At 41.2% G+C, this 26,426-nt stretch overlaps 1 protein-coding gene across 1 annotated transcript in view; it reads right to left on the reverse strand.

Moving 5' to 3' along the window:
- The window catches only part of CUL2 (cullin 2), a 154,524-nt gene that overhangs the window by 109,434 nt on the left and 18,664 nt on the right, over nt 1–26,426 (reverse strand). The window contains exons 2-3 of the mRNA XM_077491103.1: nt 13,713–13,853; nt 3,633–3,735 (exon numbers count right to left, since the gene is read on the reverse strand). Of these exons, the coding sequence (XP_077347229.1) occupies nt 3,633–3,735; nt 13,713–13,831 (222 nt within the window). The 5' untranslated portion in view covers nt 13,832–13,853. The remainder of the gene's footprint in view (nt 1–3,632; nt 3,736–13,712; nt 13,854–26,426) is intronic.

Below are 26,426 nucleotides of genomic sequence, written 5' to 3' on the forward strand. Positions count from 1 at the left end.
AATATCCAGCATTATTGGGATTTTTTTGCTACACACCATTAATTTCGAGCACCTAAAAAGGTTTCTAACACTGACTTCTTTTTTTATACATTTTTCTTTGTATATGAAATCATTATATTTATTCACCCATTTTGAATTTTGCAGGACCGGTGCTTCTGAATACACTGTCCAGCAGCATTATTTATGAAATAAAGGTTACATTTAATTTCATATTTACACATTTTGTGATTTGTTACAGCACTGGGCATCTATGCTTTAGTGCCCAGTGGGTGATCCCAGCCAAATGCTATGATATCCATCTTTGAAGACAGTATTATGTTCAGTACCGATATGTGAGATTGAATATTTATCCAATAATTTTATTTTAAAATTGCCGATTGTGCTTATTGATTTGTGGAGACATTTGGTGGAATCCTTGCACTTTGTTTGAATTCGTTTTTCTTTAGAGATAGCGCCACTTTTTTTTTGCTTCTTTATAAATTTTTCCAAACAATACCCACAGATAGGGCGATATTCTTAACCACTACATGCCCTTAGAACATACCCATACAGCCTTGGGTTGAAGTGTTGATATATCGGGATCATGGCTAAAGCTGCAGCTATACTAGTATAAACATTTGCAGCCAGCAATGGGCTTTCTTGTAGAAGTGATCCCAAAGTGTCTCTACAGCCACCTGATCACGTCTAAATGACATAGAAGGGCACCCACCGCCATTCCAGGGCTCTCTGGTGCAATTGGGGAACCCGGGACCACGGCTCCCAGAGGAGAAGGTGGTACATCCATAAGATCCACATTTCGGTGATGAATGAAACCAGAAGCAATGAAGATTTGGTCACTTCTGGTTTTGGCTGGTTGTCTACAAGACATTACCGGCTTGTAAACCAATCGGTTTGATTTGATTAGATGCTTTTGGAAGGCAGAAGAGAGATCTGCAGTCTAATAGACCCCTGAAATCTCAGTAAAGCTTACCTCCACCACCCCCCCCCCCCCACACACACACACACACACACACACACACACACACTCAACTAGAGCACTTCCACACTGGGGTGTGCATTGGCGGTAAAGCGCCATTATTTTTAGCCATCGTTTTTGCAGCGTTTTTCAGCCATTAGTAGGGCGCCTTTAACCCCTGCTAACGGACGTAAAGGGTTAAAAGCGATTCGGCAGCTATGCCCATTGATTTCAATGGGCACGGGCGCCTCAAAGATGCTGATTGCAGGACTTTTTTGAGCATCCTGCCAGCGCACCGCTCCAGTGTGAAAGCACTCAGGCTTTCTCACTAGAGAAAGAGGAGAGGCGCTTGCAAAGCGCCTCAGTGTGAAAGCAGCCTTACAGACTTCTTCCACTGGGCCATGGCATGTGGATGGACCTCAATTTATGCATTGCTACATGTGTAGACTAATACACCTCACTAACCGATCCGTGAATGCTGCTCCTCTCCGCCAATCCCTTCACTGGCTTCCCCTACCCATCGTATAAAATTCAAAATATTAACACAACATACAAGGCCATCCACAACATTGCCCCCAGCTACATCACCAACCTCATCTGCAGATATCGCCCAAACGTCCCCTCCGCTCCTCCCAGGACCATCTGCTCACTAGCTCCCTTGTTACCTCCCTCCCATGCTCGCCGTCAGGACTTCTCCAGAGCTTCTCCCATCCTCTGGAATTCCCTGCCCCGGTATGTCAGATCAGCCCCTAACCTGTCTACCTTTAGGAGATCCCTGAAAACTCATTTATTCAGGGAAGCCTATCCAACACCCATCTAAGAACTGTCCCCGAGCCACCCCCATCAAATCATCCCCCGCAGCTATTACCTTTTGTATCACCACCCCCTCCCTATAGAATGTAAGCTCTATGAGCAGGGCCCTCCTGTCCCTTCTGTATTGAACTGTACTGTTGTCCCCCCTCTACATTGTAAAGCGCTGCATAAACTGTTGGTGCTATATAAAATCGTGTATAATAATATGTCCCATAGTTGGTAACCTAAGACAGATTTGAGGTAGAGGCTGCACTTTACAGATGCACCTGAATGGGGCAGTGGGGTTCAACATGCATTTCCAAATGTACAGTACAGTAGTTAAGAATGCTTAAAATATTGATTACTTGTGGCTCCTCGTTTTAACGACCTGGTTGTTGGAATGGAACCTGGTCATTAAGCCAGGAGAGCCTGTATGCACAAATGCCTCTGTATTTAAACTGAAGATGTTGAACTTTTTTTGCTTTTCTTGTGCCGACTAGCTGGAAAGTGTGTCGGGGGGACTTCTTTATTACATGTTTGCACTTTTTGCTGGTTTTAGGCCTCTTTCACACATATCTAGGTAGCTGCAGCTGTCAGATTTCTGCATTAAGGCTTGGACAGCTGTCCCTAAGCTCAGCTAACCAATCTGTGTGATGCTACTTGCTAACAGCAGTGGTCACTGTCACCCCACAATTAGTTTAAAAAGGGCTGAGGATACACCGATTTTTGAAATCCTCAGGAGGCCCTAAAATTATCTTATCTTAGCAGCTGCGATTTTCTTCTGAAGCCTAAGACCATGCACTCTAAATACAACAAAATCAATTATCTCATATAGTCCCCCAAATACATCCCTATATACATATAGTCCCCCATATATCCATCCAAGTTCCATAACTTGATATTGTTTAATGTTAAAGGATGAGTTCACCTTTGGGAACATGTTACATGTTCGACCTAATTTTAGGGTGGAACATGTAGCATGTTCCCAGTGCTGCAGCCACCACCCCCCACCCTCCCTCCCTGTGGCAGCAGTACAGGGGAGACGTTGCCCATACTAGCTGCCAGTTTTTAAAAAGCAGCGCAGACGTGCAGGGCTCCACCCACATGGCAGCATAAATTATAAACAGAGCTCTGTGTATGAACGATCTACAAGTCCAGACAGCGGCTGTCAGCTTCTAGTTATCAATGCACTAGCACAACGCTGTGGTAGTTCATCAAGTCTTCCTGGCAGTGGAGTATTGGCATACCCGGGATAGACTGGTAAGCAGATACACTGACAGTGTGGAGGAAACCTGCATGGGATCAATGATCTCCTGATCGCTGACATGTTGGAACAAGTTACTAGCTTTTTTTTGTGCTGACTATCTGGAAACTGTGCTAGGGAATTTTTGTACAGTAATGTGGGTCATGGACTTGATAATTCACAAGCAAACACTGTACAGTTAAAGAATCAGAGATGTAAAAACTCAGTGGGCGATTCAACCTGCAAAATAACCTAACACACATAGATGTGAACTGGCTCTTATTCTCCAATCAGTTACATTGTTAGGGGGAACTGAGACATGGATGGCGGAGAACTGAACTCACTATCCCTAGTAATTAATGGATTGGCAGGAGTTATTTTTAATTTTTATTTTTTTTTACTGTTTTGCTGCAAAAGTTGCATTTATTATTATTATGGGTGGTAGCATAGCTGTAGTTTTTGCGCTTGTATTATCTTGTATAAGTGTAAAAAATAAATAAATAAAAGAAGTAGTTAAAGATCATGGAATCATTGCATGCTTTTCAGACAAATACTCTAGTTTTTGTGTCCAATTAAGCTGTTGTGCATTTACATGATGATATTGGTGCCACAGATTCCACGTTTTCACATGAAAGCCCTTACCGCGTGTTGCTGTAGAACATGATTTTCCAGAAAGGTTTTCGTTTCCGAATATAGTCTCTCCCCAAGTGGTTCTGGATAGGCAACACACAGTGCATAAATATCTCTGGATATACATGTTAAAGATACAAATTGAAATACCAGACTGCCAAAACAAAAAGTAAAAAAAAAAAAAGAAGAAGGATTTAAAAATTCAAATATTTTTTCACAGTTAACAGATAAAGGACTTTTGTCGGGATGATTCACTAAAACTAGAGTGCAAAATCTGGTGCAGCTGTGCATGGTAGCAAAATCGGCTTCTAACTTCAGCTTGTTTAATTATAGCGGGAGTTCCGCCGTTTTATTTATTTATTTATTTTTTTTAAAGGCCAGCAGATACAAATACTGCAGCTGCTGACTTTTAAAATAAGGACACTTAACCCCCCAGCGCGCCCGCGATGTCGGCACCATACCATCTTGGGTATGGGAATCAGGAAGTGGAGCCTTGTGGCTTCATTTCCCGGTTCCCTACTGCACATGCGCGAGTCGCGCTGCGCAATAAGGATGGTCCCCGCTGTCTCTGGGATCCGTGTGTTTCCCAGCAGACAGCGGGGGACCCGCGGGAAGCGACGTAAATATCCGCAGATTCTGCGGATATCTATGCCGGAAGTGGGTGCAGATAGGTGGGCGCCGGAGGGGGGGGGGGGGGGGGGTTTCCAATGAGCGGAAGTTCCACTTTAGGGTGGAGCTCCGCTTTAAGCTTTGAAAAAAGAAACCCAAAAAAACAAAAAACAAAAAAAACTGCAAGCCGATTGGTTTCTATATTGAGCTGCATCAGATTTTGCACTTTCCAGTTTTAGTAAATCAACCCCTATGTGTCAAGAGCTGAGAAATGTGGCTTTACAACTTTAGGTTTTAAAGCAGAGCTCCAACCAGGAAATTCCACCTCTAACATACTTTACTTTATAAAACAAACTGACTGTGCAGCAACTAGAAAGGAAGCTTTTACCACCACTGGCGGCTTACCAAGAAGGTATAATTGTGTGAAAAAGTATTTGCCCCCTTCCAGATTTTTTATTTATTATTATTATTTTGTATTTCTCACACTTGAATGATTCGGATCTTCAAAACAAAATGTAATATTACACAAAGATAACTCAAGTAAATCCAAGATGCAGTTTTTAAAATTATTACTTAGAGCGGTAGTAAACCCAGTTTCAAAAAACACTTACATTCCCGGCATGCCGGAAATGCTAACTTTCACATTGGTTGTGCTCTCAACCAAACTTTCAAACCATCCAATGGCTGGTTTCATAACTGATCACATGTGCAGCATTATGGCAGTTGAAGAATCATTAGAGGCCAAGATGGCAGCTTCTTTGATGGAAAACGATAGAAGGGTTTATCTCCACTTTAATTTATTGAAGGGAAAAAAAAAGCTGTTCAAACCTGCCTGGGCCCTATGTGAAAAAGTAATTGCCCCTTCCCATGATGAATTATGAATAAATGGTGATTAACCACAATTTTTTGGAAAGCAGAGTTAAAATTTCACTTGCCACACACAGGCCTGATTACTGCCAGACCTGTTGAATCAATAAATAGACACGGTCTGACAAAGTGAAGCACACTAACAGATCACAAAAAGCCACACATACCACAATCTAAAAAAAATTCAAGAACAGATTAGAAGTAGAGTAATGCACATGTATCGGTTTAGGAAGGCTTTGGAGCTCCAGTGAACCACAGGGAGAGCCATTATCCACAAATGAAGATAACTTGGAACAGGAGTGGCCGGCCTACAAAAATTACTCCAAGGAGCAAGACAACGACTCATCCAGGTCGTCATAAAAGAACTCAGAACATCTAAGGAAACTGCAGGCCTCACTTGCCTTAGGTAAGATCAGCGTTGTTCATGATTCAACAATAAGAAAGACTGGGCAAAAATTGTATTCATGGGAGAGTTCCAAGGCCAAAGCCATTGCTGACCAAAAAGAACACAAAGGCTCATCTCACATTTACCAAAAAACATCTTGATTATCCCCAAGTCTTTTAGGCAAATATTCTGTGTACTGATGAGACAAAAATGTAACTTTTTGGAAGGTGTGTGTCACGTTACATCTGGCATAAAACTATTACAGCATTTCATAACAAGAACGGCATACCAACAGTCAGACATGGTGGTGGTAGCGTGATGGTCTGGGGCTGCTTTGCAGCTTCAGGACCTGGACAACTTACCATAATTGATGGAACCATGAATTCTGAGCTCCACCAGAAAAATCTTAAGGAGAATGTCCGGCCATCGGTTTGTGACCTCAAGCTCAAGTGCACTCAGGTTATGCAGCAGGACAATGATCTGAAACACAACAGCAAGTTCACCTCCAAATTGTTCAAACAAAGCAAATTTAGGTTTTGGAGTAGCAGCCCGGACTTAAATCCAATTGAGATGCTGTATCATGACCTTACACAGGCAGTTCATGCTGGAAAACCCTCCAATGTGGCTAAATAAAAACAATTCTGCAAAGAAGAGTGGGCCAAAATTGCTCCACAACAATGTAAAAAACTCATTGCCAGTTATCGCAAATGCTTGATTGTAGGTGTTGCCGCCAAGGGTGGCACAATAAGTCATTGACGTTTAGGGGGCAATTACTTTTATACATAAAGTCAGGCAGGTTTGTACAGCTTTTTTGCCTGAAAGTGGAAGTAAACTCCACTATCGATTTCAGCCAAGGAAGCTGCCATCTTTGCCTCTGTTTAATCTTCAACTACTATGGTGCTGCACATGTGATTCGTTATGGCACCAGCCATTGGATGGTTTGATAGTTTGGCTGAGAGCACAGCCAATGTGCAGTTAGCATTTCCGGCATGCCTTTTTTTTTTTAACTGTTTAAATCCATGGGTTTACTTCCACTTTAATAAAAATGAAACCATCGTTTAAAGAACTGCATTTTGTATTTACTCGGATTATCTTTGTGTAATAATAAAATCTGTTTGATGAACCAAGTCATTAAAGTGTGACAAATATGCAAAAAACAAAATAAAAAAAGGGAGCAAAAACTTTTTCACACAACTGTATGTGGGACCACCAGCTTTTCAAAAGTTGATAGTTACACAGAGATAACAATGCTTTGGTCTGGTGAAAGACTGCTCAGAGATCAAGTACAGATGTCATGTGTTCCCCGTTCCTGGATAGACACCAGAGATCTAGCAGCAGAAAGCACTGGACAGGTGAGAGCTTTTGGAGAATACTACCACACACTGTTCCCTTGACTTTGTTAAATGCTTTAAAACAGGGAATCGGCAAACCACTGGTCGCGATTTACACATTAATCACAGGCAGGCAACGAGGGGATCGTGTCCCTTCCTTGCTGACCCCTGGAATCCAGACAGGAGCAGTGGCGGCATTTACTGGGACTGCCACTGAAAGCCAACTCTCCTCCTCGACGACCCATCGTCTTTTAAGCTGTTGCAAGAGGAGAGTACAGGGGATCGGTTCCAGTATATCCCACCCCCACTTCCTCTCCTGTTCAGGTTACTCTTCCTTATGCTGCCTGGTTTCCCCTGTGGGCTCCCTTGGTTCCTCCCACAGCCCTGCCGGATTCCCTCGTCTCCTGCCTGGCGCTGCAGGGGATCATTTCAGAATTGAGAGCAGGCCTTCCTTTTCTGAATAAACAGTGATTAGTGCTGATAATTCACAGAGTTTATTTGTAACCGAAGCATAGTAAACTGGGCTTATAAAATTGTAAAAAAAAAAAAAAAAAAAAAAAAAGACCATTGCTTTACTGACTGTCACTGTCCACTGTTTTACTAACTGACACTGTCCACTTTTAGGGCCTCTCTCTTGGGCTGCTGGGAGCTGTACTAAAAACAGCTGGCATGTACAATCAGGTTTGGTAGATAGGTGCTCCTTTATGGACATGTTAACCACAACGACACGAACAGTTTTAAGTGACCAAAAAGTCAAAGAAGAAGAATAGGGCAGCAAGAAAAAGAAGGTAGTAAAAAGGAATATAAAAACACTTCCGATACAGCTAGAACCAGCAGATGCCAGCAGCAGACTGAACGTAGTCAGTAGGGCCGATGTAGCAGTTGTAACATTTGTGATCACTCATAGAAGGGAAGTCATCCAGCATGAGGCACTCAAAGGCCAAGAAGGAACGGAATGATGTTCTGATGAGAAGCTAGGATAGGCCTACAGCTGGATCCCAGCCAGGGGGCATTATTGAGATGTCTATCCCATAACATATTTGGTTAAGTCCACACATATGTGCTTGGTCATTTAGCATCCATAAAATCTGCTTTGATCGCAGATGGAAAGGGATTACAAGAATGCCAAGTAATTAATACACAATGAGAATACTTTGCCAAGCTATACATCAGAAAGCTGTCCCTCCTGGCCGAACCTTCGCACAGGGAAAGACTGAACTAGTGTATGAGAATCCTTGCCCGAGGACTAGTATTTCTCCACTGAAGTTGCATGGGAGGTTCCGATTTCCCCCTAATTTTTCTTTTTTTCAAATAACAGTTTATTTTTCATAGTCGCATGACAAAAGTAATAATACAGGCATACAGCTCCCCCTAATTTTACTGTCTGTAAATTTTTCTATATTTGTAGTGGGTCCGAAACTAAATTAATTGAGGAGTATCAATTCCATAGCATTATAATGGCAAGGTTTAAGTGTTAATAAACCCAGGACCCTGCATTCACTATATCTGGTCTCCCACAGTACACAGAACATGGAAATGCAATTATTTTAGTAACCAAACAGCTAAATACCTTTTATCATCAGCATTTAGAGCAGTCTTGCGAGTCCTATCAGTGCCTGGTTAAAACTTGTAGGAGGCATTTTAATATGGCACTGGTTGTCCTATCAGGATGCAGGACCCCATACCCTCTGTCTGGACAGTGCTGACTGAATATGATCAGCACAGGGCCACTCCCCCAAGAAGAAGAAACAAAAAAAAAAAAAACACAACTCTACTAATACACACCAAACTGAAAATGTGCAGAGTGACTCCAGTACTCCATCTTCTCTGGACATGTTATTGGCAGAATGCAAGAAGGGAAGGATCTGTGCATACAGGATCAAAACAGTCTTTTTACACAAAGAAGAGGATTAACCCCTTAGGTTCCACAGCGAGTATAACAAGCATGATTCACTGCATATACAGACCGATTTTACTGTTGTGGATTTAGCAACACTTTAACGCATAGTTGCAAGCTTCCATTTGGTGGGTAAAAGGGTGTGAACTGCATGTGTGGCACTGCTATCTGCCAGGCACTCGGCACAAGACAAGAAAGTGAGTCTTATTGCTGCCAACACCATATGGAGGTCTCCATGTTGGTCTATAATGAGCCTTAGAATGGAGCAAGACAAAGAAATATATTTTTAAATGTAAGCAGTCCCTGTATAGCAGAACTGGAGTCTAAAAGCAAGGAACAACATAAAGAGCCAATAAGTTTGGTGTTCTAACAAGAAACATGCTAATATTAGGAGAAAACTGAGTGACAGAAAGGGGAGTTCATTACTGCGCTGCTTCTCATTTTACTGTGCAGTCACAGGCCTTAGGCGGTTTCAACTGAAGTGGATTGAGTGATTCTGGCCATTAGACCGAGGACATATGGTGGTCGAAGTAAAGTATTGCAGGGGACATCTCTGGAATCAAGATGAATAATGCAGCAATTTTGTTGCTATTTTATGTTTTAATAGGTTGTTTGTTTATATTATTTTTGGATAGAGTTTTGCTTCCCCCCCACTGCAGAACATTCTAATTACTTTACACTGCTTTGGTGCTTTACATTTTTTTTTTTTTATTTCAAGTTTATGAACCGTCAAAGATAAAACAGAAAAGTATACATTGGTTACACATGTGAAAGCAACCTAACATGGTTTACATGTACAATAAAGTTTCAAAAAGAAAAACAAGACAGTCGTGGTTTCTTGAAATTCGTTCGTTATTCATGTATACTTAACCAGGAAAAACCACGAAAAACTTTGTTCCAAAAGCAATATATTCCTGTAGTGATGAGAATCTAACATGGTGTTGCTGTGTGTATTAAATTGAGGGGGTCTGGGGTTATGAGGGATTGGGGGGGGGGGGGGTGAGATAGAAATGAAAAGAAAGATTAGGAGCTTAGGAAAGTAGTGGCTATGCTTCCTTATGGCACATTGCCTGCCCTGCTTTGAGGGTTCATTAAACCTATGGCGTTTTCAATACATTTCTCTGAGTTCATGAAAATGGACGCAATGGTTCTGCTCACCCAGATGTTGGGATGTTGTTGATTGGTCTTGTCTCAATTATTGCTGCACATGTGTGAGACTTGAGGAGAAGGAGTGGGGACATAGGATTTAATGTTAATAGCTAAGGCAAAAATCTTTTACAAGTTCTTCCCATCAGAGCCCCATTGGTGCTTTACATTTTAATTCTAAAATGCAGAGTCATTCTGGAGCTTGGGATGTGTGTGTGTGTTTTCGACCGCCAAGAACGCAGTGACGTAAAACATGTACGATGGGACTAGAAAAAGGAAGTTCAATACGTAGTAGCCAATAGCTTCCATCTCGTAGTTGAATCTGTGCATGCGTGAGCTTTTGCGTGTTGGAATTGCATCACACGATGGAAAAACTTCTATGGGAAATTCCTATCGGGAAAATTGAGAACATGCCATCAAATTTTCGCTGGCGGGAATTCGGCCAGCTAAATTACAATTGAGCATACATCGGTCTTTTCCTGGCCGAAATTCCGTTTGTGTGTACACGGCACAAGAGGAGATAGTCCCGTCTCATGACCTGGAGCTGAAATAACTGTGCTGCACTAAATACAGGGATTATGGTGCAAAGAATAGTGAGATATCAAAAAACGAATTTAACGCCTTCATGCCTAAGGGTAAAAAACACATCTTCATGCCCAGGCACAATTTTGCAACATGTTTTGCAAAACTGTACATATCATCACACCTACTTTTTGTATCCAGGTGAATTATACCTTGTTTTTTTTTTTCTAGGACAAAATTGGGTTTTCATTTGGTGGAAAATGGTAATCGAACTAGTAGAACTATGGGCAAGAAATGTTTCATGTTCTGTTTCATTTTGGATAGAGTATAGGAGAGTTATAACCAGTGTTAGATTTTTATTTATTTTTTGCCATCTGTGTCTATTGTGGAGATTTCCCTTCACTTCCTGTCCCATAGCTAAACAGGAAGTGAGAGGAAATCCCTGCAAATTAAAATAATTTCTTGGGGACCCCAGGTCACCAGAACTAGTGTTCCCATTGGAAGATTTCGTCTAACACCCTAATGGGGGCACAGATAGCAATAAAAACTGACAGGTGTTCTAATCCCTCTCCACTCTATCCAAAACTAAAAAATAAAATAAAAAAAGTTTTGCCTTTTGTTATAAAGTTATTTTTTTGTTTTTCTGAATCATATCGTGTCGATTACTGAAAAAGCTCCCAGTAAAAACAAATTGTTTAAATTTTATTCACTTACCAAATAGATTTTTTTCAGCCAGCAAAATGTAAATACAATATTGCCCTCATACTGAAAAGCTGGGAGACCCCCGACTTGCAGCAATGAGCTTTCAACATGGCCTGTGACTCCTTACATGGTTACATTTTTCTGGTGGGGGTTGGGGGGGGGGGGGGTGGCAGTACATACTATAGACGTACTTTAAAAAGGTAAATACAAATCTGAAACCCGACATTCGCTTTACTAACACACTTCACATTCTTTGAGAACAAAACAGCTGGCAGAGGGCCAAAGAGCACATTTTTGCAGCACATTTCGGTGCTACAAAGATGTACACAGCAACATCTATGTGTCAAGGCAGCTTCAGGCCATGCAAGTCTCCCCAATAGTTGCAAAATTATTTCCACTTATTCGTTCAATTCAAAAGCATCAGAGCTATAAAACTTTCAAAGGTGATCTGTACAGGTTAAAGAGCTCCTTGGAATCGCAATAACAGAATTGTTGCTAGATACTTGAACCTTTTACAACCAATGATCAGTGCTCTTCTTAAGCCCCATACACACTTAACAGATTTTCTGCAGATTTTTTCCTTCAGATTTACCAAAACTAAATGGAGTTTGAACCTTAGGAGTTTCAATGTGTATGCAATCAGGCAGGCCCTTGCACTACATGGTTTTAATAAATCTGCAAAAATAAATAAAATAAAAAATCAGCAGAAAATCTGATAGTGTATATGGGGCTTTAGAGAGAGACTATGGATTACCACACCGATTAAATATGTCCCTCTTTTTAACCCTTTCATGACTAAGCCCATTTCTGACATTTGGTGTTTACAAGTTAAAGCGGGAGTTCCGCCATTTTTTATTTTTTTTTAAAAGCCAGCAGCTACAAATACTGCAGCTGCTGACTTTTAAAATAAGGACACTTACCCGCCCAGCGTGCCCGCGATGTCGGCACCCAAAGCCGATCTCTCGATCGTCTCTCGGGTGCTGCCGCCGCCATCTTGGCTATGGGAATCAGGAAGTGGAGCCTTGCGGCTTCATTTCCCGGTTCCTTACTGCGCATGCGCGGATCTCTGGGATCCGTGTGTTTCCCAGCAGACAGCGGGGGACCTGCGGAAAGGGGCGTAGATTCTGCTGATATCTATGCCGGAAGTGGGTGCAGATACCTGTACTGTACAGGTACCTGCACCCCCCTCCCCCCTGAAAGGTGCCAATTGTGGCGCCGGAGGGGGGGGGGGGAGGGTTCCAATGAGCGGAAGCTCCACTTTAGGGTGGAGCTCAGCTTTAAAATTCAATGTTTTTGCTAGAAAATTACTTAGAACCCCCAAACATTATATATATTTTTTAGTAGAGAATCTAGAGAATAAAATGGCGATTGTTACAATATTTTATGTCACACAGTATTTGTGAAGCGTTTTTTTTAAATGCAACTTTTTGGGAAAAGGGACACTTTCATGAATTAAAAAAAAAAGGAAACAGTAAAGTTAACCCAATTTTTTTGTATAATGTGAAAGATGATGTTACGCCGAGTAAATAGATACCAAAAATGTCAAGCTTTATAATTGAACGACATGGCAACAAACTACGGTAACTAAAAATCTCCATAGACGATACTTTACATTTTTTATTTATTTTTGGTTAGAAGTGTTGCTCTCGCTTTAACGATCGCAACGATACAACGTGATTTGAACACCGTTTACATATGCGGGGGAGCGACTCCCGTATGCGTTTCTTTTGCTGCGCGAGCTTGCGGGGATGGGGGGGGCGCTTTAAATAAATATGTATTTTCTTATTTATTTTATTTTTATATAAATAAATTGTGTTAAAAAAAAAAAAAACACTATTTTGATCACTTATTGCTGTCACAAGGAATGTAAACATCCCTTGTGACAGTAATAGGTGGTGACAGGTACTCTAAAAGACCCGAAATCCGTCCTTTGCACTTCAAAGTATTCAGATTGCCATTTCCAGCGATTCTGAATACTGTATATTTTTTTTTAAACCAGCGCCATTGGCAGCCGAGTAAACCGTTTCTGTGTTTACAATCAAGAGACTGGAACGAAGCAGTTTCTGGCTTCGTTGCAGTCTGTCCCTAGCCGCTGGAAGTGGCGGTTTGTGAATCGGGTCTCCCGGTGGGACGGGAGGCCCGTTCAGAGTGGCGGGAGGGAGAATTCCCCTCCTGCTCCTCCAGGATAACAGCCGAGCGGCTTTTAGCCGCATCGGTTGTTATCCCTGGAAAGCCGATCGCCCGCTCTAAAAAACAGTATTGGGATGATACCTGCAGCTGCGGGCATCATCCCGGTACAACCCCCGAAAGTTGAGTACGCACATCTGTTTTTTTCTGTACATCTTCAAAATTACCATAGACTTCCAATGAATAGTGGGGCATGCAAGGGCACCAGAAGCCAGAGATTCAGTTTAGGTAACAAGCCTGAAAATGACCCCTGTATTCCCCACACTGCTTCCTCCATTCCTACCCAGAACACAATGTTGAAAGAAACACCCAGTTGGTTGTCATTGATAAAATCCTAAAATTTGATATATTTTCAGTCCTTCTAGTGGTTAAAATGCTGAAAGCAGACTAGCAGATAAACCCCACAACACAGATCAGTACCAATCCACATCATGAAAAAAGGATACGAGAATCTGTCATTCCACGTCGCTCTTTCAACATAATCCAGCTTGACAACGGCGTTGATTGTCGTTAAAAGTTTGTTCCATGTTTCATCAAAATCCACAACTCGTGGCTTCAATGACATGGTGGGGTTTCAACGTTAAAACCTGTAAAAATAATTAGAATAAAATCAAAATGAATGCAAAAATTATAAAGTCACAGGAGTTAAAAGAGATATTTAGAGGAAAATCAAAAGAGCACCTTCTGCCGATAGCATTTTGTTTTATGCAAATAGAATTTGAAACATAAAGCAAGGCTTCCTTTATCTGGATGGCAATTCCACACGAGTTTTACTGAATGCCAGCGCAACAAAAACACTTACTGAATAAACTAAAAACTGTGAAGAAATTTATGCTGCCAACATCTTAAAGTGGAACTGAACTCAAAAAGTGAATACTTATATGTTCATATGAAACATTTAGAAGTTTTAAAAAGTTTTAAGCCTAGGAGCTTGCATTCACTGTATCTGGTCTCCCACAGTACACTTTTATTTTGGTAAATACAAACTTCTAAATACCTTTTTACACAATGTGGAGGATGAACCTATTAGGTTGCACAGTGAGTATAACAAGCATGCTTTACTGCATATACAGACGGATGTGGGTTTAGTAACATTTTAATTATGCCTAATCAGTATCCTGAAAAATTTACTATTTGTCTTGAATTCCTCCTGAAATATAGCAGTGCACGTCCTGGTAGAGCTGCACGATTAATTGTTAAAAAACCGCAACCTCGATTCACTCCCCTGACGATCTCTTCCGCTGAGAGTAGGCGATTCTTTCATATAAACAAGTGGAGAGATTATCTGCTCACTCAGCTGTCAAAAGAAAACATCCCCAATCTGGCAAGTGTAGAACTTGAAACATTTTAACTAATGCTTACTTCTTAGATCAAAGGGATAGAACTTCTTGTGTAAACAAATAATCTGGGCAGTCTGACAAACTTTCAATCAGTGTAAATGCAGGAAGTTTAACCACTTAAAGTCTAAATCTTTTTCTGACACTTCTTTCTTCAGTTAAAATCAATATTTATTGCTAGAAAATTACTTGGAACCCCTAAACATAAAATTATATATATATATATATATATATATATATATATATATATATATATATATATATATATATATATATATATATATATATATATAAAAAATCAGAGACCCTAGGGAATAAAATGGCAAATTGCTGCAATATTTTATGTCACACTGTATTTGCCCAGCAGTCTTTCAAATGCAATTTTTGGGAATAAAAAAATACACAAAAAAAAAATATAAAAAATAATATATAAACAGTAAAGTTAGCACAATTTTTTTTCTTTTAATGTGAAAGATGATACGCCGCAAGAATCGTGATCTATCTTCTAAGCAAAAAAAAAAAAAAATTGTGATTCTCATTTTAGCCAGAATCATGCAGCTCTACTTCCTGGTATGTAAGTGCACCTAGGAGATAGATATAGATATTATATATATTTATTTAATTATATTGGGGGGGGGGGGGGAAATCAAGATCGTGATTTATTTTATTTATTTTTTAACAATTAATTGTGCAGCTCTAGTGCCTGTAATACATTTTTTAAACCACTGCACCTACACGCACCTTTCCCTTCGGCTGTGAATTTTTGTACTGTTATTTCTGAAGTTGTTGACTTTTGCAACAACAGCCACCCTAGAGAATATTCACTTTATCAATTTGGCACAATTTTATCATTGTTTTCATTGTTCACCATTTTATTGTTTTTAGCACGTTTATTGTATTCATTAGAGTGAGCACAACGTGGGTATACAGGAAATAGTTGAACTACTACATATTACCTGTTCAATTGACTACATATGGAGCTACTGGTTCCACCTGTATAGCTATTAATTGCTTCTGGTAGAGGTCAGTTTCTAGTGCTCTTCGTAATGTACCTCACCATGTAGCTCTAGTCTAAGTGAAATGCCAGAAAGAAAGTCTGGGCTGTGTTCAAATTCATAAGAGAAAAAAATAAAAACCACACACACACACACACACACACACACATATCCCCATCTCCAACCAGGTAGAAAGTAAGGCAATCAATTTATTTTGAATGCACCAACACCCAGGATTATGCTTAACAACTGCTGGTAGTCCTCCTACACAACCTGGGAAGAGATCTGTAGGAGGGTTGCGACAGGTCCCATTTATCAGCCATACCTAGGCATAAATTACTACTTCATGCAGTCATTATAATACTGAACAAAAGAAGTGACAACCTTGCGCCTTGAACAGGGAAGTAATTCTCCAGGTTTGTGTTGGGCCTAATGTTCAATACACATAAAGGTTCAGTCAAGTCTTCATGCATCTTCAGTTTCAAACTACTCCGCAATATAGGTAGGGTGCAAAATCTGACTATACTGGCTCTTCTGCCCTCATTCCCCGCACATAAGGGTGCCAATTTAGCGAGGAGAATTTTTTTTTTTTTAAACCACCAACTGTCAGTTTCTTGCAAGGATAGACCAACAAATAGGACAAACTCATGATTCCCACCGTCACAAATTTTTGTGCCTACCATCAATACTTTTTGTTGACCAACAGATTACAGTACACACAAAGGAAAAGTTGCAGTTGCATCAATAAAGCAGAGTTCCTTTTCATACTATAAAGTAGAGTTCCTTAAAACAAACGTTTCTTCTCTTATAGGCAAGCTCTGCACAGTACACATCTAATGCATGGCCAAGGTCAGATCTTGAGAATTTTACAGGGTCCAAATGTTTGGGGAGCTCCAAGAACACCCAAAGACCTGTAAAACTCAGAACCCTGCATTCACTATACAGACGGTCCCCAAGTTTACAAACAAGATTGCGTCTGTAGGTTTGTTCTCAAGTTGAATTTGTAAGTCGGAACAGGTACATTTTTTAAGTGTAGCCCCTGTTCAGAAGATTTCATCCCACTTTCTGTCCCAACGACAATTTGATTTTGAAAATTTTGGGTTGTTGTGTCAACAAGGATTGGTGATAAACCTTCAGTGGAGACACCTTTTTCCCATGACAACTCTTACAGGAGTGAATTTCCCTTCCTAGGGGTAGATTTCCTCTCACTTCCTGTTATCTCCCTCAGTTTGTAAGTAGGAGTCGTTTGTAACTAGGGGACCACCTGCATGTGGTCCCCCACAGTACACAGATCATAGAAATGCAATCGTTTTGGTAAATCTAAGCTGTTAAATACCGTGTAATACAGTGTTTGATTAAAGCTTCCAGGAACAGTTTTCATTCTCCTACGATTGTCCTATGGGGCTGCAGGACCTCTGACCCTCTATTGGGGCTGCAGGACCTCTGACCCTCTATTTGGACAGTGCTGACCACACGCACTCTCCCAAGAAAAGAAAAAACAAACACTCTCTAGCAATACACACCAAGCTGAGTATGTGCAGCTTGTCCCCTAACCTTTGTACTATTAGGAGATGGTTTGGAGACAGGATCAGAGAAGACAGGATCAAACAGCCTTTTTACACAATGCAGGGGGATTAACCCCTTAGGTTCCACACTGGGTACCACATGCATGCTTTACTGCATATACAGACTGATTTTACTGTTGTGGTTTTAGTCACACTTTAAGGCTTCATTCACACTTGTACAACTTCAAAGTCATATGAAAACATTCAGGTAGGACTTGTATGCAACTTTTGAGGGTTAACATTGATGTTTATAGGCCTCAAGTTGCACGTCAGACCAAAGTAGTGCATAAACTACTTTGAAGTATCTACGACTTTAAAGTCACACATATTTGAATAGTCATCATCGAAAAACATAGGGTACAACATGTCATGTGACTTTGAAGTCCAAAGTCTTATGGCAAGTCAACCAAGTGTGAATGGTGAGTTCCCATTTCCTCCTTTCGTTTTCTACTGGTAGATCTTTGTGGACAACCTCACTAACCATAGTGAGCATCAAAGCAAGCCCGTCTATCGACAGGAATGGAAGGCGCAATTAACAATATTAGACCCCACCCCAAGACGTACAACGTATTGGGCTATGCAGACAAGAAGGTGGCTTCAAAAAATGATCTTCAGTTTAGGAAAGTTGAAGGGAACACAGCTTCACCCAAGTAATGGCACAGTTCTTTTTGGTGTTCCATGAACAGGACATGTTCTGCTACTGGCCTTCATCCAGACTTCAGCAGCGACTACAAGTAAAAATAGAAGCTCTATTACCGGACAGGCAAGCCATATATGTTGTAAGAAGTAGAAGTTGTGAATGAAAGAAGAAAGGACACATCATTTTATCAGATGGTGTTGTAAATATTACCAACATGTCACTATTTTTGTATGATGTCTGCGAGAAAGAAATGCAATACGTATATATTCCTAAATTCCAATCTTTAAAATCCCAACTTTAAAAAAATGAAAAAGTAAAAATTGTATAAGAGAGCACAACCCATGTGTTGTACTGTGTTAGACACGGTCAAAAGTATAAGTTTGGATTTGAGAATAAAATGTATTGGCTAACTAAAGAGATTGCAAGGTAGGGCATGTTACAACCTCTATCAGGTTCTTATTTCAATCTATACCGGTCTCTCTGGGATTTCCCTTCACTTTCTGTTGTGTCCCCGAGACAGAAAGTGGGAATAATATCTCCAAAGGGGAGCACTTGACCACCTCAATACCAGACGCTTTCATCCCCTTCCTGCCCAAGCCATTTTTAATTTTGTCTTTCAGGGCTGTCAAACTTTAAAATGACAATTACTTAGTCATGCAACATCATATGCAAACACATTTTATTTTTTTAGATATATACAGCTTTCTTTTGGTGGTAATCACAACGTTGTTTTTTTTTTTTTTTTTTTTTTTTTTTTTTAATAAGTGCTTTTGTCCATTTGTAGGTTTTAGATCTGATTATTTGCTATACGTCTTACAAAAGAGGACTATGGGGTAATTAATTATAGGTGGTCTGTCTAACAAGCGAAAAAGTGTAACTGGGTCAACTGCTCTGACCCATTCAGTTGTGTTTGTAAATGTCAGCATAAGCAGTACCAGGATCGGCGCCCTATCCCGTACCAGTACCGGCGCCCTATCCCGTACCAGGATCGGCGCCCTATCCCGTACCAGGATCGGCGCCCTATCCCGTACCAGGATCGGCGCCCTATCCCGTACCAGGATCGGCGCCCTATCCCGTACCAGTACCAGGATCAGCACCCTGCCGTCATACCAACGTCCCGATTGCTGCCACACCGACGTCCAGCATTTTAGGGGCTCGACTGATCCGTTTTCAGATATATATCCCCTAGTTTGTAGACTCTATAACTTTCACACAGGTAAAATATACACTTTTGTGGGTTATTTTTACCCAGAGATGTAGCAGAATACATGTTGGCCTAATTTTATGAAGAAAGATTATGCATTTGCAAAGTTTCATAATAAAAACTAAGCAAAAAAAAGAATTTTCATAGTTTTCGGTCTTTTTTCATTCATATAGCAAAAAATGACAAGCCTAGTGGTGATCAAATACCACCAAAAGAAATGTCTATTTGTATGAAAAAAGAATGGCATATAAGTACAGTGTTGCATGATAGCGCAATTGTCATTTAAAGTGCGACAGGGCTGAAAACTGGCCTGGCCTGGAAGGGGGAGAAAATGTCCAAACTTGAAGTGGTTATAACGGTTTTAGAGCTTACAAATGTCTTTCTCTATAATAGCAAACATGATATACTTACCTGCTCTATGCAATGGTATTGCTCAGAGTGTCTCTGAACCTCTACTTCTGGGGTCCTCCGCTAGCAATCTAGGCACCTCCTCTTCATGGTGTGCCACCATAGGAAGCTGCTTCTTATGGAGGTGCACCATTATATTATTCCTCAAGTACCTTACGTTTCATAATAAATGTAACAAATTAGAAAAAAATAAATTTCTATGGTCTTTAGTAAAATAATTTTTTAGACAAAACACCACAAACAAGGCCCCATTCACACCTGAACGTAGCGTTTTCAAGCAGAAATGTGCGCGATTTTACCGTGATTTTTTACCACGATTTTGTGGCTTTTTACCACGTTTTGCCGCGATTTTGTGCAGGGCAGAAGGTCACCAATGTAAAAAGAAGAAAAATGCCCAAATCTGCCCGATTTAAGTGACAAAAAAAGGGTCCGGAACTTGTTTGAGCTTCAGGCGACATGGAGTGGAGATGTGAACCATCTCCATTGAGAATAATAGATTTTTTCCCCTCCAGCGTTTTGTAACTTCAGGCTTCAAGCTACAAAACGCTCAGGTGTGAATGGGGACCTTAGGGGTGGTTTGAAAGTTTGTAGTGGCTCAGTCAGGACTTTCCTTAAAACATTCACAAGGTCAAGCAAAAACAGAAGACCTTTGAACAGATGGCAGAAGCAGAACACATGGAGTAATATAGTCATCCCATATGCAGCAGGAGTGTAAGAAAACATTGCCTTCCTCAGTCTTTCAAGCCTAGCAATATACGAAGAAAGAAGCTTGTATATCCAAAATACCCAACACATGTGAAGTAACTTATAGTTACATACGGTGCAGGACAGTGTGGAATGCAAAGATCTATACATGAGGAAGATGAAGCTAGCTCTAAAAAAACAAAAATAAAGACTCAGCACTTTTTCTACACGTTAAGGAAAAGAGACAATACTTTCAAGCACAGTGAGGTGCACATTATGGAGTTACAAAGTCAGGCTCACTTATGCATAGAAACCAACCAGCTTCTCAGGCCAGACATACACGGCTTGAGTGGACTCAATTTGAACCGTAATGGGCAGGCTGAATGTACCAAGTTGATTGATCGGCCTACTTGGTTACAACCAGCCTGCCGGATTCTCTTCAGGATATCATTAGCAGCTTTTCTAGCCAATAGCAATAATCACAGTCTTCTCCCAGCAGGGGGCGGCTTTCCTCCCACCCAAGGAGAACACTGTCAACACTGTCTGTGTTGATGCAAATTTTTGCAGTGTATAGCCAGCCTAACATAAGCTTGCTCCGTTAAGCTTTGGCACTAAAACGTGGAAGCCGATTGGGTTTTTATGCAGAAGTGAGCCCGATTTTTCACTCTCCAGCTTTAGTAAATAAACCCCCATCTGTCTTTCACATATAATACCATTAGAACATCTCTAACTCAATGTTTACACAGCCTTTCACACCTTCAGCCACGTATATCAAAAGGATTAATAGCTATGAAGCCATCCTAACACCAAGAATGGGATTATGTAACAAGAACAGGGTGGTTCCACAACTTTGACACTTTCCATCCTGTTGGACAACAATATCTGCCTTTCCACAGAGCAATGATTAGGGTGTCGGTTCTACCTGCGTAGCAAAACACCAATGACCCGTAACATTACATCTAAAAACCAAGCCATCAGTAGCAGTTTTTTTTGCAAGGATAAGCTCACCTATAGAACATGTTACACTTGTATTTAGGGTGTAACATTTTACTAATGCAGCAGCCCCACTCACCCCCCAATCCCCAACTGTGACAGCGGGCAGGGGATCTTCTCCCAACACATGCTGCAAAATTTAAAAACAGCACACAGATCTGTGAATTAAAGAACTACAAGTCCCATCTTCCACCACAGCAGATGGTTTGTAGTTCTCAATGAACGGTGAGGTCATTCATTACTCTTCCTGAACTTCAGTGACCGTGAGTTGAGAGGATTTGGAGGCCAAGTCAAAACCTCAAACTCATTTATGTGTTCCTCAAGCCATTCTCAAATTCATCAGACCAGCCACCTGCTTCCATTGCTCCGTGGTCCAGTTCCGATACTCACATGCCCACTGAAGGAGCTAGGAAGCCCTATATGCAACAAACTGCAATGCACTGTGTTTTTGGACACTTTTCTATTGGAATCAGCATTGCCCTTTTCAGAAATTTGAGCCACAGTATCTCTTCTATTGGATCAGACTACAAAAGCAAACCTTTGCACCCCACATGCATCAATAAGCCTTAAGCATACTTGATCCTGCTGCTGGTTTGCAGGTCTTCCTTCCTTGGGGCACTTGTGGTAGGTCGTGACTAGTGCAGACCGGCAACATCCAGAGCTACAGATTTGTAGTTGCTCTGGTCCAGTCATCTAGCCATTACAATTTAGCCCTTGTCAAAGTCACACAAATCCTTACATTTGCCTAGAAGTTTCTGCTTTCAATACATCAATTTGCGGGACAATATATGCCCAATATATCCAACTCACTTTCAGATGCCATTGTAATGAGATAATCACTGATCATGAGGTTTGGGCTGACCAGTGTAAATGTTGGAATATTTTCCCGACACTCATTAGAACTAAAAGAAGTAGCTTAGGTAAGAATGAAACATCTTAAAAGTGTTTTTTAAAGGCTGAAGGTTTTTTTACTGTTAAAACCTTCAGTGTGCAGCTCCCCCCCACACACACACACACAGCCCCCTTAATACTTACCTAAGCCCGATCCAGCAATGTGCACAAGAGCTCGCTCAGTTCTCTTCCTCCTCACTGGCGGAGACTCAACAGCAAGAGCCATTGGGGAGGAGGGAGTGGAGGGGGCCAAGTCACACTATGTGTGTCTCTTGGACACATTAGTGACTCGGGAGCCAGAACCCATGTGTGCCCCCATAGAAATCAGGGTACTCTGGGGGCACTCAACAGGGGCCCTGAGCACAGTGGGGGACCTGAGAAGAGGAAGATTAGGGCTGCTCTGTGCAAAGCCATTGCACAGAGCAGGCAAGAATAACTTTTTTTTTTTAACTTTAGAAACATTTAAAATATTACAGAACAAGTCCAGTTGAATATGATATTAGATACTAACAAAGTTATTGTCAAATTAACGGGCTGACATGTAAATATGACTCTAGACCAGGGGTCTCAAACTGGTGGCCCTCCAGCTGTTGCAAAACTACAAGTCCCATGAGGCATTGTAGGGCTAACAATTACAAGCATGACTCCCACAGGCAGAGGCATGATGGGACTTGTAGTTTTGTAACAGCTGGAGGGCCGCCACTTGAGACCCCTGCTCTAGACCTTTGCTGGTTAAGTTGAATATTTCTTTTACCATCATACACTAGCAAAATGGCAGGGAAAATGCCATTTTTGAATGGACATGCTTTTGTAGCCTAAAACTGGTTTTAACCAAAGGAAGCAAAAAAGGTACTAGACTTATGTTTAAAATATAAGAAATTATGACACGTAGAATCACACTGGCATCAAAGTCAATGGCTTCTCGCTTCCTTCACCGTACAAGATGAATTGCATCTTCCCAGATTAGAAACAGACAAAGCAATGGAGAAATGACAAGGACTCAAATCACACCAGCCTACACACTAAAACGCGTAAACACTGACGTGTGTTGTACAGGAATGGTGCGATGTGTTGACACTTCATTTAACTCTATGCACCACAGCGTGTTGCAGTGATGTGGTGTAGCAAATTGTGCTGCGTAAAAATACACACATATATAATGGACAAGGACGGTGTCAACAAAGCACATAAACCGTATTCTATATGCCCCTGTGTCGATTTGTGCAGAGGAGCACAGCTTAAAAGAGAAGTATGGGGTATAAATAAGTGCCTCTGCACTGAGAGATTAAACATCACTGATCGCTCAGATCTGCCAGTCACTGGCTCGGCTCCTCCAGAGATGACTGGAGCATTGGGCTGGTTAAGAGAGTCTCCCTGGGGTACAGCCAAGAGGCTGAGCCAGCTGCCTGTCCAGGTATTTGTGTGGATCCCAAAATGTAAAGTCAGGATCTTTTCCCATCCTGGTGCGGGTGATTAACATCAGCCGACAGCAGATTTTAGACCACTGTCAGCTGAAAACAGGTTACAGGAGTGCATAAAGAACTGCACTCCTGTGATCTATAAAGAGAAATAGGGCCACAAAAGCATTGGTCATACTTCTCCTTTAACCACTTCCGGACCGCCGCATGCCGATATACGTCCCAAGTTTGAAGAGGAATATAGTTATGGCAGCAGCTAGCTGCCATAACCCCAGTACCCTCTTTTTCGGCCAGCTGTCCAGTTTCCAATAATGATGGTCTCTGCTGTGGATTCGCCGCAAGATCACTTATTGGCGGCTGGAGAGGGCCCCCCGCGCCGCACACCGGTATCCTCCTCCACTTACCAGAGCAGTCTGCAGCGGCGGAGGCGATCGGATCCTCTCATGTCAGTGACATGGAGACTAGCGAGGGGATGATGGCCCCGAGCCGTCTCCATATAATTGCAGAAGTGACATTTTGACGTTGCTTCCGCCCACAGCTCTTAAAGGGCCATTTTTATTTATTTTTCGCATTTTAGTGTAAATATGAGATCTGAATTCTTTTTGACCCCAGATCTGATGATATTTAAGAGATCCCGTCATGCTTTTTTTCTATTACAAGGGATGTTTACATTACTTGCAATAGGAATAAAAGTGATTTTTTATTTATTAATTTTTTTAAAAACACAGCGTAAAAATAAAAAAGGTAAAATAAATAAGAAAAAAAAAAAATGTAAATGCACCCTGTCTTGCTGAGCTTGCGCGCAGAAGCGAACGCATATGAAAAACGGTAATGGACAAAGAGAAGCACACTGCTCCAGGCAATGCAGGATGGATCACAGGTACAGACCTCAGCGTGGAAGACAAACAAAACAAGGAATTGGTCGCACACTGGAACTCCAAATTATCTCAATGTCAACTTTATCATCAAAAAGGTCAGACAGATGCAGGCAATGGTAGACGTTTCACAAGCGATAGCTTGCTTGTTCACAACCCACAAGCAAGCCATCGCTCGTGAAACGTCTACCATTGCCTGCATCTGTCTGACCCTTTTGACAATAAAGACGAAATCAAGATAATTTGGAGTTTCAGCATTCGACCAATATGAAAATGGTGTTCAACCCACACGTGAGGTATTGCCGCAATCGGTAGAGCAAGAGCAATAATTCTAGCCCTAGACCTCCTCTAACGCAAAACATGCAACCTGTAGAATCTTTTAAAACTACGCCTATGGAGATTTTTAAGGGTAAAAGTTTGTCGCCATTCCACGAGCGGGCGCAATTGCGAAGCGTGATATGTTGGGTAGCAATTTATTTGGCGTAACATTATCTTTCATAATATAAAAAAAAAAAAAAAAAAAAAAAAAAATGGGCTAACTTTACTGTTTTTTTACTTTGTTTTTTAAAAAAAAAAAAAAACAAAGAACGCTGCGCAAATACGGTGTGACATTTTATTCTCTAGGGTGCAAGAAAAAAAAAAAAATGTATAATGTTTGGGGGTTCCAAGTAATTGTCTAGCAAAAACTGTTTTTTAACGTGTAAACACCAAATCTCAAAAAGAGGCTCAGGCCTGAAGTGGTTAGCAGACATGGTGTGAACAAGCCACAAAACTGTCGGCCCCAATCCCAATAACTGATAGAAGCCATAGAAACTGACCAGTGGTTTTCACTGCACTGCTGGCTGCTGAAATGCTTCCCAAAATGACAATCTTATTTCAGCTTCAAATCAGACCAGAAACACACGCTCAGGATTACACTGAATACATTTTGTTGTATTTTTATAGTTGTGAAGTGCTCCATTCACATGCCTTCAATAGGAAAACCACAGGTCAGCTCCTTAAAACTGCAGCAAGCAGAATGTTTTCTAACGCTCCTCAGTGGAACGCTCTGCGATTTAAAACAATCAAAGGATTTTGACTGCTGGAGAACGCAACAAAATTGCAAGAAAATGCTCAGAGGATAAATGATCTCCTAGCTATAATAGAAATTGCTGAAAGTGAGTCAATGTTGCCTCATTCTGTAATCGGAGTCCATCTGAGCAAAATGTTCTACTGGTGTGCTTCTCAGTATAGATCACACAGCTTTAAAGAGATAGATAGATAGATTATATATAGATAGATAGATAGATTATATATAGATAGATAGATAGATAGATTATATATAGATAGATAGAGAGATTATATATATATATAGGATAGATAGATAGATAGATAGATAGATAGATAGATAGATAGATAGATAGATAGATAATGTGCGACCAATAGAACAGTTTTTTTCCAGTATAAACAATAACTAAATGTTGGCCTTTACATGAGCCAACAACTGTCCAAAAGCCTGAAACATCCCAAAGGAATCTCACTTCTCTTTGCAGAATGTCATCTACTGTATATTACATTACTGGGAGAAAGACAAGATGTCAGAGTGAGGAGACAAGTTCCAGCAGGGACATTTCCCTGTTAGGCCTTGTTCACATGGGTGTACTATAAAAAGGTATGCCCATGAGAAGGCCAGGTTTGCCCACATAGGAGTTCCGTGAATCCCTGAAGACTTTCAGCTTCACTCCCGGTTCACTAATGCGCATGAGCGAGTCACGCTGTGCATTCTGTTTGGTCCCCGCTGTGTTATGGGACCTGTGTGTCTCCCAGAAGACAGCGGGGGAGTAGGAGGATTTGCTGGACGCTGCGTAGATCACGGCACAGTGATCGCAGTGATTTTCCCCGGAAGTGGGAGGAAATACCTCAATTTGACAGGTATCTGCTCCCCCGCCCCCCCCCCCCCCCCCGAATATGACACCGGAAGGGGGGAGGAGGGGTGGGAGATGCGAACAGTGGAAGTTCAATTTCTGGGTGGAATTCCGCTTTAATGTGGTTTGATCTTAAAGTGGTTGTAAAGGCAAAAAAAAAAAAAACACCTTCTGCGTGCAGTCGCTCCCCCAGCCCCCCAATACTTACCTAAGCCCCATCTCTGTCCAGCGAAGCCCAGGAGAGCC

Source organism: Lithobates pipiens, unplaced genomic scaffold (genome assembly GCF_037356315.1).
Source record: "Lithobates pipiens isolate NorthernLeopardFrog02 unplaced genomic scaffold, aLitPip1_a1.2 Scaffold_19, whole genome shotgun sequence".
Lineage (NCBI taxonomy): Eukaryota > Metazoa > Chordata > Amphibia > Anura > Ranidae > Lithobates > Lithobates pipiens.